This window comes from Vigna unguiculata, chromosome 7 (genome assembly GCF_037176805.1).
Source record: "Vigna unguiculata cultivar grain cowpea cultivar isolate G323 ecotype 2 chromosome 7, ASM3717680v1, whole genome shotgun sequence".
Classification (NCBI taxonomy): Eukaryota; Viridiplantae; Streptophyta; class Magnoliopsida; order Fabales; family Fabaceae; genus Vigna; species Vigna unguiculata.
In genome coordinates, this window is record NC_140798.1 from 3,455,441 (window position 1) to 3,472,977 (window position 17,537).

At 30.0% G+C, this 17,537-nt stretch overlaps 2 protein-coding genes across 9 annotated transcripts; both read left to right on the plus strand.

Annotated features, from left to right (window-relative positions):
* Nucleotides 1–2,416: 2,416 nt before the first annotated feature.
* LOC114190615 (uncharacterized) lies at nucleotides 2,417–5,916 on the plus strand. Of its 5 annotated transcripts, none has more exons than XR_003605833.1 (5): nucleotides 2,417–2,570; nucleotides 3,168–3,360; nucleotides 3,453–3,543; nucleotides 4,736–4,831; nucleotides 5,396–5,916. XR_003605833.1 is itself a non-coding variant. In XM_028079571.1 (5 exons), exons 2-4 carry the CDS (start codon nucleotides 3,184–3,186, stop codon nucleotides 4,803–4,805), a joined length of 330 nt encoding a protein of 109 aa, XP_027935372.1. In that variant the 5' UTR covers nucleotides 2,417–2,570; nucleotides 3,168–3,183; the 3' UTR covers nucleotides 4,806–4,831; nucleotides 5,396–5,916. The 5 variants fall into 5 exon arrangements, 4 of the variants coding, with proteins under 4 accessions (XP_027935372.1, XP_027935374.1, XP_085531862.1 ...); XM_028079571.1 differs by having other exon boundaries at nucleotides 4,744–4,831; XM_028079572.2 differs by having other exon boundaries at nucleotides 2,440–2,595; nucleotides 4,744–4,831.
* A 2,303-nt stretch (nucleotides 5,917–8,219) lies between these two features.
* LOC146884532 (uncharacterized) lies at nucleotides 8,220–16,297 on the plus strand. Of its 4 annotated transcripts, XM_085675585.1 has the most exons (12): nucleotides 8,220–9,746; nucleotides 9,851–9,949; nucleotides 13,375–13,622; nucleotides 13,696–13,902; nucleotides 13,984–14,220; nucleotides 14,295–14,957; nucleotides 15,042–15,304; nucleotides 15,386–15,553; nucleotides 15,628–15,732; nucleotides 15,822–15,870; nucleotides 15,955–16,050; nucleotides 16,140–16,297. In XM_085675585.1, exons 3-12 carry the CDS (start codon nucleotides 13,377–13,379, stop codon nucleotides 16,227–16,229), a joined length of 2,124 nt encoding a protein of 707 aa, XP_085531711.1. In that variant the 5' UTR covers nucleotides 8,220–9,746; nucleotides 9,851–9,949; nucleotides 13,375–13,376; the 3' UTR covers nucleotides 16,230–16,297. The 4 variants fall into 4 exon arrangements, with proteins under 4 accessions (XP_085531711.1, XP_085531712.1, XP_085531709.1 ...); XM_085675586.1 differs by having other exon boundaries at nucleotides 8,220–9,949; XM_085675584.1 differs by lacking the exons at nucleotides 8,220–9,746; nucleotides 9,851–9,949 and adding an exon at nucleotides 13,094–13,255.
* Nucleotides 16,298–17,537: the final 1,240 nt, after the last annotated feature.

Consider the following 17,537-nt stretch of genomic DNA (forward strand, 5'->3'; position numbering starts at 1 on the left):
AAGGTAGGTTTAGAGGAAATTTTTTGTTCAGCTCAAGTGACTGCATGAGTTTGGATAAAACGTCAAAATTGTAATGTTAAATTCTCTTATAATATACTTATGTCCTTCTTTGTGCTTAAAATCTTTGTGATTCGATAACTTTTGTCTTCTTAAGAATAACAGGTGATCCAATTTTGTTGGGGCTCATTAAGGGGTGATGCATGGGTATATCTTTGAATACTATAAAAGGTCACTTTCTCTTGTTCGAAAGGTAATCAGGACATGGTGATAGGCTTTAGATTCGATTGTCACCTTCGTACCTTGTGTATCATTTAGCTACCTTTTGATATGTATGTTGTTTTATTTTATTTTTTGTTTTTTTATCTAGGATAGACTATGTTTTATGAGCAGGTGTATATGTTTTATGGGCAAATCTATATGCTATGAGCATGTATACATGTTTTGCTCACCCTCTAATAGTTTTTTATGGTTCATATTTTAGATACTCATGCCTCTCTTATGAAATGGGTTGTCTTGTTTTTTTAAAGGGTTAGAACACTCCATAAGTACTTTACTATTTATATTTATTAATTCTTTGTTGATAAAAAAAAAAAAAAAACTCTTCTATAGGAGTGTTTGCATAATATATCAAAATTTAAGACTCAAAATTTGGGTGTTTATAAGATCCTAAATATATTTTGGATATTTTGACTACTAAATTTTGATAACTTTTTCTTACAACATGATATGTCATCTTTTAAGTGGTTTTGGAATATTGAGAATGAAAAAATGAAAAACCACTTAAAAAATGACACATCAAGTTATAAGAAAGTTATCAAAATTTAGTAGTCAAAAAATCATTTTCCATATATTTTTTATAAGAATAAAAAATATATTTAGGTATTGATAATATTTAATTTTTTAATTAGACACGGGGATTAAAATGAATATATATTTATTTGCTTTGTTCATGTTTCCATAAATTGTCCTGATATTTATATCATTTTCATTATATTATAATTTAAACTATTAAAATATTTATAATTTATCAGGTAACTTTTATATATATATATATATATATATATATATATTAATTTGTTAGTATTTAGTTTTCTAAATTTTTTTTTCTACACAAGTTTCCTTTTCCTCTTCTAATTATTTGACTTATTCTAATTCTAAAAAATTCACTCACCTCTCTGATATACATTTTCTATTATGACAATCTTGATTACACATTTTCTATTTATATAATTGTGTTCAAACAATGAATATTATTTTTACTCTTTTTAGAATTTTATTTATCATTTGTTTTCACATGAAAATGTTTAACTTTCTTAATTTCAAACGTTTAATTGTGTAAACCTTTTATTTTTTTGGTAATTTTAAAAAATAAAATATTTTTAATTTTTTTGACCATTAACTTTTGTTTTATTTGTAGAACTTTTTGTTTGGTTCAAATTATTTTCATTATCTCTTAACGTTTTAACGATTCAACTAGTTCTACGTGTTATCATATTCTTAATAAAACTATTCATATTTATCCTTTCTGCAATTTTGCTCAATGATTTATCAAATTATTTATTGGATACATATTTTATCATTTTTACTTTTTTTAGTTATTTTTTATATAATTTTTTTCTAACTCATTCATAAATATAATTTTATCACCATAATTATATAAATACATTTTATTTATTATAATATAATATTTTAATGTTATTATCATGACATTTTAAAAGTTGAAAATTTATGTCTAAATTTAAATTATTATTAACTTAATTCTTTTTTATGTGATTTTATTTAATTAGTTTATTGTAATCTTTATTAATTAATGTATAAACCAATATTTAAAAAACTAAAGAGATATTTGAAATATTTTAAAATTTAAATATTTATTTTCTTTTTATAACTTTTAAAGATATATTTTAACTTTATCTCATTAATGTTTTCAAGATATGTGTGGATTGTGTAATATTTTATATAATTTTTTCACAAATATTTAAAAATTGAATATATATATATATATATATATATATATATATATATATATATATATATATATATATATATATGATAATATCGTTTTTTTTTGTGTTATTTTGTAAAATTTAATCTTGAATCAATAAAAAAAAAGGTATAAACACAGATATATACCTATTATGTGACTAAAATGTGATGAGATGAGAATAAATGATGACGAATATAAATTTTTTACTTAGAAAATGGAGTGATGAAATGATAAAATTTGTCTATCCTAAAATATAAATAAAATTATTAATTTATGGGATATATATATATCCGTTTTCGCGGTTAACACTAAAATGGTTTAGTTTAATAGAAGAAAATATTTTATTTAGGTAATATAAAATAAAAAGACGTATTTGGAAACACAATTTAAATGCAAAATTGCATTTTAATATTTAACCGTAAAAACAACGTTCTATCGTACTTTAGATCATTCTGGAACCATTGAGCCCACCGTTTTCAACTCTTTCATCTTTTCCTATTCTCTCCTCTTATAAATTATTTCCTTCTCTGCAAGCAACAACGCCTTCACTCCCTTTCCTCACAGCCTGCCCTCCGCCAAGAAGGTTCTCTCCCTCAGCATCACTACTTGTCAGCGTTTTCATTCATTCGCTCTGTTTTTCTTTGTTTTTTCAATTTTTTTTTTAGAAATATTGGAGACTCTATTGCGTTGCTAAGGTTTTACATTATAGTCAATGTAATTTCCCCTGTCTCTTGTATTGAAAATGATTACTTGGAACCTATGCATATAAACAATTAGGTTAACAATTGTAGCAGAGTGTTTTGGGAACTAAATTCGTTACTTGATTATTTTACTGTCTTTAATAACGCCGACTGATTTTTGCTTGGAATAATTTGAGTCTTGACGTATGTTTGAATGAAATTATTTTTAAAATCATCTGTGTCAAGAATAATGGTTTGATTCTGTATCAAAATCTGAGAAATGAATTAATTTCTCAAATCTAATCATTTTTAGCTTATTTTTTTTCTATGTTTTTTTAGTTCTTAGCTTCGTTGACTCCACTTCTCTTTTGTAAAAGTTGATTTTCGTACATTGGGATGAAATTAATTATCTTAAAAGTATTTTTTTCTGTAAATTTATTTGAAGAATTCTAATATTGGATTTTATAAAATTGATTGTTGGAATGATTTGAATTTTACAGTTGTCAAACGTATCCTATGGATTCTAAAAAAGGGGACACCGGAAAACCTGCATTAGCCGCAAATGTTGCTTCATGTCGAAAGAAGAAGAATGAAGAAGCCAGTTTTATGGAGGACTTGAAAGATCACATTGACGAGTTTATTCATGCTTCTATGGATGAGCATAAAACTTGCTTCAAGAAAACAGTTCAGAAGGTTTGTGTTTATTTGAACCTAAGCTTTCTTATCTTGACAATTGTGTGCACCTCTTTGTTAACCTACATAGTGTTCCCTTTGGTTGATTTCAGATGTTTGGTATGTCCAAGGCTGTTGCGGAGAGGAACACTGACGCCCCCAAAGAAGTTGAAAGTTCTCTGCCTCTTCAGACAACTTTGGAAGGTTAGTTTCCGATTTGTTCTGAAGAAATAAATGCTCTGTTTCAGAAGCTCTCCAAGAATGTTGATACACTTAAGTGATAGATTAAGTTGGATGATACTTGTTTGAAGAACAGTTGATTTCATGAAAAAATAGTCCAGTGGATTAGGTTTTCAACCTAATCTTTTTGATAAACACTGCTATTTTCTTATGTTTTACTATGCATATACTTCTTTTTTATTTTGACCAAATTTATGTGTAATTTGACATAATTATAAATATGAGAACGGAAGAAGTTTGTGGATTAATCAGCTCCCACGACAATTTTGATATATAAGATTGGTTGGATAATCTATTTCTATTCTTTGAAAAAAATAAAAAGAATATACATTTAATTGTTATTATTTTTGGTAAGGATTTTTTCATCTCTAAACAATTTTTCTAAATAATATTTTAATCAGTTTTATATTTTACCGTATTTTACCTTTTTAATTTGAAATTCAAACTTTTGTATAATTTGGTGCTTAAAATATCAAAGTAGGCATTATAGTTCACCACTCTTTTTTTTTCAAATTCAAAACTAAAGGTTACAATTTTACCTATTTCATCTAAACGAAGGTACATCTTACCAATTCAACATGTGAGCTTACGGAATAGAACTCATCGGACAAAAATAATAAACGAAGTGAGAAATCGGGTCATGAAAAAAGTTTAATCTTTTTCCAAATGATCACATAAGAAATAAAAAAAAACAGTTCTTGACATATCTGCATGGAATGAGGATTTGCTGATGTGAAAAGTTTAGCATAGATGAGTATACACATCGATGAAAATAGGATCAATATATTTATAGTGGTTTTTATAAGATAAAAATCGAAAGATCTCATTTTTAAATTATACATATATAAATGTACACATATAGTAGAGATATGACAATTAAACTTGCTCAAAGGAAAATTATTTTTAATAGTTATATTAACTTTGAATTGTCAACAATATTTTTTTTTTGAAATAATATATAACATTCTTAGTGTTGAGATTATTATAGAAATTAATAAGTTATTTATTAAATTTTGATATTGGACATCTAACAATTCACGACTGATTATTGGGTATGATTAAATTCTTATAAGATTAATAATTAATTAAAAAAGAATTAATCAATTCTTAGTAACGAGTTTCAGTTCTATAAAAATAAAGACCTTGGCCTTGTTAGGATTACAGAAGAGTACCATTGGAGAGATACAACACCAATGAGACCTGAGTCTAACCACATAAGACACTGACACCACTCTCAACCCAAAATCTTAAGGTAATGAGTTTATGGGTCTTTATTCTTATATAGTAATCTACTTTCTCATTTCTAGTTAATGTGAGATTTAGACTCATACTTGAATTTCTAACAGGCCTTGGTATCATGAATAAAAGAAGAAAGGAATTTTTTAAGTCATTTACATGTGTTAACTTATTAAAATTTGACAATTATACAATATTTTAGAGTTAACATGTAAAGATAAAAGAAAATATTATAAGAAAATATTATATTAATTTTATTGTGGTTGGTATTATGAATGAAAGAAGAAAGGAAATTTTTTAAGTCATTTACATGTGTTAACTTATTAAAATTTGACAATTATACCATATTTTAAAATTAATATGTAAAGATAAAAGAAAATATTATAAGAAAATATTATATTAATTTTATTGTGGTTCTAAAATAAAAGATAATTTATACTACTCATTAATGAGTGTTGCATAATTTTTGTCTCCTACATATCTTAATGCATAATTTTAATAAATATAGAAATATAGATCTAATATTTTCGTCGTGCATGTTATACGATTTGTAACCTCTAGAAGGTGGTTGTGTTTGTAGAACGACGCTGACGAGCTTGGTGTGTGGGTTGTGTTGATGTGGTGAAGACGCTTTATTCTCTTTGGTTAGCAATTCGGGTAAAATGTCGTTCACCCGTAATAAACTAATCTAATTCAAAATTACCCAAAATTTACTAATCCAAATTGTTAATTGGTCGGATTTAGATTTAAAATAATAATTTCGGGTTGTGTATGATTAATCGTGTTTGGATCCGAATTGCTTAGTCTGGGTAGAGAAGACAAAAAGCAAAATAGAGATGAGAGACATGTTTCATTTTAGAAGAGCAACACTAATCGATTTGTAGAAAGTTACGCGTCAGTCAGTGTTCCATGTTCACCTTGTAGAGAGCCATATGTTTCTCTTCTAGAGGGTCAAATCCCTTGGTTTCCTTTTGTTTTTTTTATAGATTTTGAAGTGTTTTATTTTATTTTATTTTCTGAAAAATTTGTGTAGGCCATGTGTAATTCTTTTTGGGTGTTATCTTATTTTGTATATTTTAATAAATTTGAACTTTTGAAGGACATACTTATACTTGACCTGAACTAAGGAGAAGACAATACTCCTTGGTTGACATGAGATGTTGAATTTGGTAGAATCTATGCAACTTTTTCGGAGACATATTAGATATGGTGGAGTATCCACCTCTCATATATTTTCTATCAAATATTGAATTTTTGGATCATCTATCTATCAAAAATCTTCTCACCATGCTTCTCTTTATTTGGGAAACATGCTTTTCTCATTTTCTTATGCTTTTCACATTTTCTTCTTTTCTTGGGAAACAAAACTCACTGGCCACCTTTTCAATTCCTTCAACCCTAACTGCATCATCTTTTCTTCTTTCACAACGGTCCTTCCCTCTCATCCTTTTTTTATTCTCCTAACTACTCTTTCCACCACTATATTCATGTTCAATGCCTTTTTATTTAAGAAATCAAATCTTTTCTTTTGCACTTCATTTGCTGCCACTTTTTTCCTGGCTTTGGTTATTTACTATTTCTTAGTTTCTTGATTTTCTTTTTACCAAAATAATAACGCCTTTAAATACATTTTTTTTAATAACTCATATGAATTTATTTCAAAATATCAATACTTACATTCTAAATTATTTACAATTATTTACCAATTATATTTAATTATTCAGTTATATTAAAAATAGAATAAACAATTTTGAAGATGAGATCTCATTTTCAAATATGTTTTTTTATTTTCTCTATATCAATTCATACTTTCTTATTTACTCATATGTTATGATATCATTTATTTAGTTGAAATTATTCTTATTATATATTTATTTCAATATCATACACATCTAAATCATTTTTCAATTATATTTAATTATTCAATTATACTTAATTATAACATTGGTTAATATATGTAATATAATATTAATGATATAATATTAACATATCACATATAAAAAACATAAATTTTAATAGTAGATATTATTTATTTAAATAGCATGTCCTTTTTAGGATATAATAATAAATATTTAGTTTATTATATTAGATATTTATTTATTAATTCTTTTCCATCATTAATTATATCATATGAAATATTATATTATATGTTCGGTGACTATAGCAAAAGAAAAAAAAAACTAAAATATATATAATAATAAAAATAATGAGAGTTAAGATAAAAAAAGAATAAAAATAGTCAAAGTTTTATGGTTTTCTTTATCGGTAGTAGTCAAGGTTGTATAATGGTAGTAGTCAATACGGTCAGGGAAGAAGAAAAGAGGTTGCAGTGACATCCTTGACTGCTTCTTCTTCTGTAAGACCTTCTTTTCTGTTTAAGACAACGGAATATTTAAATATAATTATTATGTAGTTTAGACGTGATATCAGTTGTTCTAATCTCATAGTTGCAAATCGACTATTCTAAGAACAAAAATAAAATAAAATTAACTAATAAATTCATGTAGATTTCACATTTGAATTAGACTTATGGAGACTAGGGGACAGAGACTGATCTCGTTATTCAATTAAAATGTATTTTACAGTTATGTTTACTTCAATTTTTTCAATTTTAATAAATATCTTTTTTATATACTAATAAAATTATAATACATCACTTGATCATAATTATGCAAAAAACAAAGATTAAACTATTAATAATAAAATTTTAACATAGATCTTGTATATTTTGAATTTCAATGGATGGTGATAAAAAAAAAATTCATGACAATTACATTAACTTTTATATTATAGTAAATAAACTTTATTTATACAATTATAGTAATAAAATTATAATATAATAATGAGTTAGAAAATATAAAATAATGGTATCAAAATAATATTTAACATGATAAAAATAAACAACAAATAAAAATATTAAAAACTTATCAAATGTTTGTGTTAGAAACAATTTGAGAGACTATTAAATGAAACCACACAAAAGAAAACAAATGTATGATACTTTCAAGATTTGAAAAACCTTTTAAATATCAATATAGTCAATGGTCAAGAAATAACAAAAGTTGTTTAGTGAAACAAAATAGTTATTCAAATGAAACAAAAATTTATATTACCTAGTAAATGAATTGTTTATACTATTAAACACTTAAATTGAAAGTTTAAACATTTATGTTAAAAGACGGTATACAATAAATAAAAATATTAAAAAAGAATAGAAATATTCAAATGTAAGACATAAAAAATATTTAATTGACATACATCATTTGAACATAATTGTATAAAGGTTATGATAAGATAAAAATATTTTGGAGACGTGGATAAATTTTATGATAAACGAAACAGTTAGAAGAAATAAAAAATAAAAAGTGTTTAGTAATATATATATATATATATATATATATATAATTAATTGATTATCTATTTTTTATGTATTTTTTATTAATTGATTCTTTTATGTGAGGACATTAATTAATAAAAGAAAATATATAGAATTGAAGTCGACTTCAATTCAATTGAGATTACAAAACCGGTCAGAATCATGACAATTTCACTTAAAAAAATGTCGTGTACAATAAAGACTTATATTTTTTATAAAATAAAAGTCAAACCAATCTTATTTTCTAAATATCGATTCAAATTAACCCTTTTTATAAAAGGTATCGACATGGAATAAAAGGCATCGACATGGTAGAAACCGTGAAGTGGATGCAAATTCAATATTCGAAAGCCATGTAAAAATTAATAAGAGCACATTGTGAAAGCACAACTTTGTGTTTCAGAATTTCAAGGATGAAAGGAGAAAGAAGTTGTCTTGGGTTAGGAGGATGAATTTTTGAGAAAAAAAATATGAAGAGACTCTCGAAGCATTAGAAGTTAAAAAGGAATGGAGTAATTTTATAAGACTCGTCAACAACCAGAATCATACAACAAAATAAGACAACTACGAATTAAAGAAGAAGAACAACCAGGAGACAAGAGAAAAAGAATTAGATATCATACCATTCTCAGTCTCTGTTTTGAATTAGATATCATACCATTATCCGTCTTTTTTTTTATCACAATAATTAGAATGTTTAGGTTTAAAAAAACAAAAAATAATAACAACGATAAAAGATAAATTAACATATTATTATTATTATTATTATAGGTTTTCAAAAAATCAAATAAAAAGGTTTTCAGGTAAGGATATAGGCATATTGTAATATTTTGAGGAGGGTTCTGATCATTTTCTTACCGAGTATAATTTAACATTTCATAGAAACATATTTGAGATGGATATAATTTTATTCACTTTAGATTAATACAAAAGTTATCACAAAACCAAATTATAGATTTAGGAGTAAGTAAAACAATATTAATGATATTAAGAGATATTAGACTTAAAAAATTCAATCATTCAGTAATAGGAATATTAGAAAGTAATCTTCATGTCTTTCTTAATTGCTATCCAAACTTTTCTATGAATATTGTTAGAAATGAAAAAAAAACTAGTAATGTAATAAAATTATACGTGCAAATCCCAAATAAAATCATCACTAACACAAAAAAGGCCTTTAACGTCACTCCAATAACGTCTGCCTAAAAAAAGCCCAACGTTAAAAATGCGCGGTGGCATTTTTGTAAATAATGAGACATTTTTAACGTCTGCCCGCTCCACGTCAGACGTTACTTAACGTCTGTTCAAAAACGCCCCGACGTCACTCAAAAAAGGACGTCGGCCCCCAGCTCGACAGACGTCAAGGGACGTCGGACCAGCGTGCGCCAGACGTCACTTAACGTCGCCCCCCCCCCCCCCGGACGTCACTTAACGTCGGGCATAACACCCCCGACGTTAAGTTTTGCTTTATCTCTGCGCGAAACGCAGAACCCTCGCGCTGTTCATCGTTTTCGCGAGAGTTCCCGCCGGCGACGCCATTTCCGACCCCCTCCAGGTGAGTTTCGAAAGGTTTTGGCCATCAAACTTGTTAGGGTTTAATTATGGGTTGATTTTACGCGTTTTGAACCGATTATTTTCCGTTTTCATCCCCATTTGCAGCGTTTTGAGATTCGTCCCACTTGCACTTCGTTCCCATTTGGCCAGCAGTGTGCGGAGACCCTAGACTTCCTCTCAAAGTTCGTCTTTCAATTAGAGGAGGTTAGTTTTTCATTGTATGTATATATTTGTTCATTGTATGTATAGAATTACTTGTATTAATTTATAAATGTCATTATAGTTTTAGTCTTAGACTATTTTTTTGGCCTATTTTTATATTTTATTTAAAATTTTATAATAATATTTGTAAAATTAGTAAATAAAATTATATTTATTATTAGATATATGCATTTTAAATAATTCTCATTGCATTTTATTTTTGAATATTATTATTAGATATTATAGTATACAGTGAGCGAAACTTAGTTCCCGTTTGAGATTTAATACAAATGATTAAATTTTTAATCGTTTGTATTAAATCTTGAATTGTTCGATTGGACAGTTTGAAAAAATTATTTTTCATAATTTGCTACAATGTGTACATTGAGGTGTACGCATAAATTTCATAAAATTTCGATTGAGGCTAATTTGTGTTGTTATATGGATGCATACTTGATTGTGATCATGATTAATCACTTTCATTTCGTGTACTTCAGAGACCAATGCGAAATGCTGTCGAAATTTTGTGAAATTTATGATGTTTGACTTATTTGTACATGTGTTAGCAAATTATGAAAAATAATTTTTTCGAATGGGTAGGGCCTCACCTTGTGAGAGTTAAAAGTTTGAGATTGATTGAGTTTTTTACGAACATATAGTATGGATCGAAGCTGGATGAATGAGCGTCGCATAAGTGAAGAGTATGAAAAGGGGGTTTCTGAGCTTTTGCAATATGTTCAAGAACACGCAATCTCAAGTAACGGGACATATTTTTGTCCTTGTGTTCGTTGTCTTAATCAAATACGTCATGACTTAGGAATAATGCGTGATCATCTATTCATCTTTGGTATAATGAGAAGTTATACACTTTGGACTTGGCATGGAGAAGTATTAGACAAGCCTACAACGTCACGAGGAACAGATTATGTAGATGACTGGATGAATGATCATTTAGAAGATATGGTACGTGATGTTGGGGAGGAGAATTTTGGATATGTTGATGAAACATATCCAGAATTTGGTGCTGAGCCAAGAAACTTAAGACTTGGACTTGCTACAGATGGTATGAATCCTTATGGGAACTTAAGTAGCAAACATAGTTCGTGGCCAGTTTTGCTGATGATTTACAATTTATCTCCTTTGTTGTGCATGAAGAGGAAATATATGATGTTGTCTATGATGATATCGGGTCCTAGACAACCTGGAAATGACATTGATGTGTACCTAAAGCCGTTGATCGATGATTTGAAACTATTATGGGAAGAAGGTGTCGATGTGTATGATTCATATTCTGAAGAATTGTTTTGTTTGCGTGCAATGTTGTTTTGCACCATAAATGATTTTCCAGCATATGGAAACTTGAGCGGTTACAGTGTTAAAGGTCATTTTGCATGTCCCATTTGTGAAAAAAACACGAGTTATATTCAATTGAAGCACGGTCAGAAAACTGTGTATACAAGACATCGAAAGTTTCTTCCTCGAAATCATCCTTATCGTAGAATGAAAAAAGCATTTAATGGAAGTCCTGAGGATGAAGTTGTAGCGAGACCCCGCAATGGTGAAGAAATATACAACCAAGTGGAAAACATTGACATTGTGTTTGGGAAACATCCAAAGAAAAAGACCACGGAAAAAAGCATTTGGAAGAAACGATCAATCTTCTTTAATCTTCCATATTGGTGTAAACTTGATGTACGACATTGTATAGACGTGATGCACGTTGAAAAAAATGTATGTGATAGCGTCATCGGGACTTTACTAAATGTAAAAGGAAAGACTAAAGATGGAGTTAAAGCACAACAAGATTTGGCTGAAATGGGCATCCGTTCTGAGTTACATGCACAATCAATTGGAAGACGAACCTACCTGCCTCCAGCTTGTCACACTCTTTCTAGAAAAGAGAAGCAAATTTTTTGTGAGTGTTTAAGAAGTGTGAAGGTTCCCCAAGGTTACTCTTCAAATATTAGTAGCCTTGTTTCTATGCAAGATTTAAAGTTAGTCGGTTTAAAGTCTCACGATTGTCATGTGTTGATGCAACAACTTTTACCAGTAGCTTTTCGAGCCATCTTACCTACTTCTGTCAGAGGTATTCTAACACGTTTGTGTATGTTCTTCAATGCCATATGCAAGAAAGTTATTGACCCTCGAGTGTTAGACGATTTGGAAAATGAGGCCATTAGACTATTGTGTCAATTGGAAATGTATTTTCCACCTTCATTTTTCGATATCATGGTTCATTTGATAGTTCATCTTGTGAGGGAAATTCGATTATGTGGGCCAGTTTTCTTGAGATGGATGTACCCAGTGGAAAGATACATGAAGATCTTAAAGGGATATGTCAAGAATCAGTATCGACCAGAAGCTTATATTATAGAGCGGTACATTGCAGAAGAAGCCATTGAATTCTGCTCAAGTTATATGCCAAGTTGTGAACCAATTGGAGTTCCTAAGACTAGACATGAAGGTAAATGTGAAGGTAAGGGTGTGCGTGGAGTGAAGATTCAAAGTGTTAGTAGAAAATTAGTTGATCAAGCCCATTTGTACATCTTAAACAACACTGTAGAGGTCATTCCTTACATAACGCAACACATTGATGAAACGAAATCAGCACATCCACGAATGAGTGAAAAATGGGCACTTAATGAACATAACAAAACATTCTTATCATGGTTTAAGAAAAAGGTTTACGCGACTCCAAATGTTTCTGAAACTCTATTGAGGCTAGCTCGTGGACCGAACAATGATGTCATTACATATGGCGGGTACTACATAAACAATCATTGTTTTTATTCAAAGATGGAAGATGACAAAAGTAGAGTTCAAAATAGTGGGGTTACACTTCAAGCTGAATCTGTACATTTTGCCAGTTCTAAGGACAAGAATCCAGTTACAGCATCCATGAGTTACTTTGGAATAATACACGAAATATGGGAAGTTGATTATGTGACTTTTAGAGTGCCAGTTTTCAAGTGTAAATGGGTTGATAGTAATTCGGGTGTTAGCACAGATGACTTTGGCTTTACTTTGGTGGATCTTAACAAGATGAGTGATACAAATGAACCATTTATTATGGCTAGTCAAGCAAGACAAATTTTTTATGTCATTGATCCAGCCAATCAGAAATTGTCAGTTGTATTGGAAGGAAGAAACATGCACGTAAATGATGATGAAGATTGTCTAGACATACTTGAGACAACGTCTTTCTCATCAAGAACCATTCAAGACAAAGTTGATGATGTAACTGATGACATCCATGCTATTCGAAGTGATCACAATGAAGGCATATGGGAGAACACAATTTCTTGATAGGTGTTTATTTAATAATATTGTCACATTTACTTTTTTTTTTATTTTTCTTCCTGTTTTAATATAATAGAGGTTAATTGAGTATATTTTCATTGTTAACATTTCCTAATGATATGTTTCAGGTATGACAAGCTCCGGATCAGACCAGGAGGGACCTGGTAGATCTGTGACTCGGTTGCCGGATGTCACAAACCGACGAGAGAGGATGCCGGTCCACATTGATCCTCGATCGGGTGAACCCAATGGCCCTTGGGAAAAAAAGTACCGTAGCTACATAGGAATGTTGGCCAAAACGAAAGTTTCTATTGCAATTGCATGTTGGGATGACGTCGCGGAGGTCGAGAAGAACCTTCTATGGCAGGATCTTGTGGTATGTTTACTTAAACCAACTATAGTATTTTTTTATGTTACTGTTAACATAACATATTTTATGTTTTAAACAGCACAAATTTGAGATTACTCCGAACACTGAGCGAATTAGAAAGAAAGTCTTATCTCACATAGCCACCAGATGGAGGGACTTCAAGGCAAGGCTCACACGTTTATATGTGTTTGGAGATAGACAACATGACACTCCTTGTGAGAAGTACAAAATCTCGGAGGAGGAGTGGATGCAATTTCGTGCATGTAGAGAGTCTGGAGACTGGCAGGTTTGTTTGTTAAATTTGTTTATAGTGACACTAGTCATACATTTCTGTATTCAAACTATTAAATAATGTTATGTGTGGCAGGAAAAAAGGACAGCAGCCCAACAAAGACAAAGGCTTAATGATACACCACATGTACTCTTTCGAGGTGGTTATGCATTATTGGAGAAAAAATTGAAAAAGTCGCGTGCACAGACTCTGGGACTTGAGTCCCCTGACCTAGTGGATGCAATTCCTAGGTACGAGATGTGGAAGGCTGCTCGGACTAAGTCCGATGGGCAAATGACATCACAATCAGCTCAAATCATATCTCAAAAAATAGTAAGTACAAATCTTATTTGACTATCATAGTTCATATGTTTCTCCTTTTGATTAAACTTTCTTTTGTGGTGTAGGATGAATTAATTGAGCAAGAGACTCAGGGTTCGTTTGTTGGCCATGGTCGGGACGATATACTCACAACGGCAATTGGAAGGCCAGAGCACCCAGGACGTGTGCGTGGTGTTGGAGGTGCCATTGGTCTTCGAGATTACTTTGGTCCTCCACAAAGAAGTAATGAATCGTTGAGTCAAGAGGCCTTGAGGAAGATGGAGCAACAAATGGAGGAAAGATTCAACCAACGCATGGGAATTATGGAGCAACGTTTTATGGAACAACTTCAACAGCAACAACAAATACAAAGAACACTTGAAGAAAAGCTTCAGTCCATGCAGCAACAGAACATGGAATTACCCACTCAAGCTCCAACAGGACAACGTGTGAGTACAAAAGGCTCATGCTCTGGTGTAGATCATACTGACTACACAAGTCAGTATGAGCTATTGGTTGATGAAGACCCCCCGCGCGTAGTGGCCATAGGACGACAACTTCAGGGTGGGGAGATTATCCATGGTGTTCCTCTATTGCCCCATCATGTGCGTGTGATGATTGATGAAGTTCGAGATCCCCATGCCCAAGTGCCTGTGCCAACTTCAGAAATCCAATTTGTTGGGGAAGCTTTAGGCACATTTATTGCTTGGCCTAAAGCATTGATCATGCCATACTTTAGCCCACCAAAGGTATTATGACATCATGTTTTTAGTAGTTCAATCTTACAATTTATAAAACTTTTAACGTCAAACCTTTCTAAATCTTTATTTCAGTCCACTCGTCCTGAAAAACAGCCGGTCCGACGTCCACGTGTTATACGTGAAGATGATGAAATGGCGGAAGCAGAAGATGATCCTCTAGGAAAGCTGCTTCTGAAATTACACAAGTTGAAAAGAGGACCGGTAGAGCTAGAGTGGGAGTTAAGAGTATTTGGCCTCCATTGTCATGTCCCATTGTACATAAACCTGAATGATGCACTAGAGATCATTACAGGAGACAAGATGTTAAATATTTCAGTCATACAACTATGGTGCATGTAAGATTTTTTTTATTGTATTTCATATTTAAAGCAAAGAATTGGTACCTTTTAATATTATACCTAACTGTCTTCTTGTAGGTACATGGACAAAGTCATTGTGGACCAAGGTCGATCTTCCGTCTATGGATTCATTGAACCTCAAACAATTCAACCTTCGGGAAACTCACCTGACCAAATCAAACTTTATTTGCAAACATGGATGGTTGAGTCAAATAGAGAGATCTACTTTGCGCCATACATTGATTCGTAAGTGTTTTTGCTAATAATATTTTGTGAAGTATTATTAATTATTTTGGCTAAGTATTTGTGATTGATGGTAGGTATCATTGGCAACTTTGTCTCATCATTCCAAGACAATGCCTAGTTGTATGGTTTTGTTCATGCCATAGGAAGATTCCACCAGCTTTTAAAAACATGTTACAAGAGTAAGTATTATTTTTTTTTCAATCCTAACCTATGTATCTACTTAGTTATAAAAACTTATATATGTTTTATGTTTCCAAAATTTCATTAGAATTGTGGGTAAACCTAGAGGCCAACAACTTAAAGTCATATATCCAAAGGTTAGAACTCATTCATTTTAAAGTTATTAATTTCTGTATGTCAACTTATGACTTTGATGTGTTTATTTTATTTGTAATGTTCAGTGTAACAAGCAAGAAGATTCATGGGAATGTGGATATTATGTCATGTCTTGGATAAGAACAATCATTCGAGCTGCAGTTAAAGATGAATGGATAGAGGTAATTATATATATCTTTCACATATTATAAATCATATCAAACTTTAAAGAATGATATTCATACATAATGAAATTGTATTACTTTTTCAGCGATTCAAGAATCCATCACCTCTACCAAATGACATTATCCACACACTAAGACAAGAATGGGCAGCATATCTATTGGAGAGATGGAGTTGATACCACATGAATTAGAACTCGTTTTAAAAACTTTATTGTACAAGAATTTCATGTTGAAACTTTTAGTTTGTTGTTATTTATATTAGTTTAGAATATATATTGAAACTTTAGTTCTATTATATATAACTGTAACTCTAAAATTGTGCTGAAAGTTTTATGAAATTGTTCTGGGAATTTTCTGATTTTCAGGTGTGTGGATATTGTAAAAACAGTCAAATTTTTTTAAAAAAATGGTGCAGTTTGACGTCTGGTGTGCCCTAACAGACGTAATTTAACGTCGGACTGTTGCAGGGCCGACGTTATTTAACGTCTGACAGTCTCTGACAGACGTTAAATTGCTCAGTTTTTTCCCTCTTTCTGGTGCAAAAATTGACGTCTGCTATTACTGGCCCCGACGTTGGATAACGTCGGACTCCCAAAAGGACCGACGTCAAGTGACGTCTGCTATTTTACCGACGTTATTTTGACGTCACCCGATACGACGTCGGTGTTTGGGCAGACGTCAAAGGTCGAAAATGTCGGACGTTAAAAGACTTTTTTGTCCAATAGTTTATAGAATTTATTACAATGTTACAAAGATTATAATTACAAAGACTTTCAAAAGATGAAACAATTAGTACATTCCATAAGGATTTAATCATGAGGAAGGAATAAAGTAAATTTCCTGGATAGAAAAACAAAATTTATAACACTCAAATTAGATAAATAGTTTAAAGAATGAGTAGATTATCATCTTTAAAAATAAAAGTACTATAATATATAAAGAAACTCTCTTGAATATTTGCTGATAATAATTTTTAATGTAAGGGGTTTAGATAATATTACTATAATAATAACAAAACCAATATATAAAGAATAAAGAATATAAGAAATTAGAGCCCCTCATTATTCCGAATCACATCTCGAATATTAAATACTTTTAAGTAGAGAAAAAAACCCTTTAAAATAAATAAAGAATGGATGATATCTATATAATAAATACAAGATATATTGGTATCTTCATATACAACCTTCTCTATAATCCTTATAATAAAATTTTACAGTTATCTAAACCAGAAAAATATAAATTTATATTTTTTTATTGGTTTTCAAATCATACCAAAATTAATAATTTAGACTATCAATTTAATTATTCAAATTTAGTTTTAGATGATTTATCAAAACAGTTAACCGAGGCCAGGAAATCCTTATTCATTATTTTATTTTATATGTATTTATGATATGCATTTAATGTCTGAGTAAATATTTTGATTAAATATATTTTACAATCCGTTATGATATATATAAGATCTGAGTATATATTTTGAT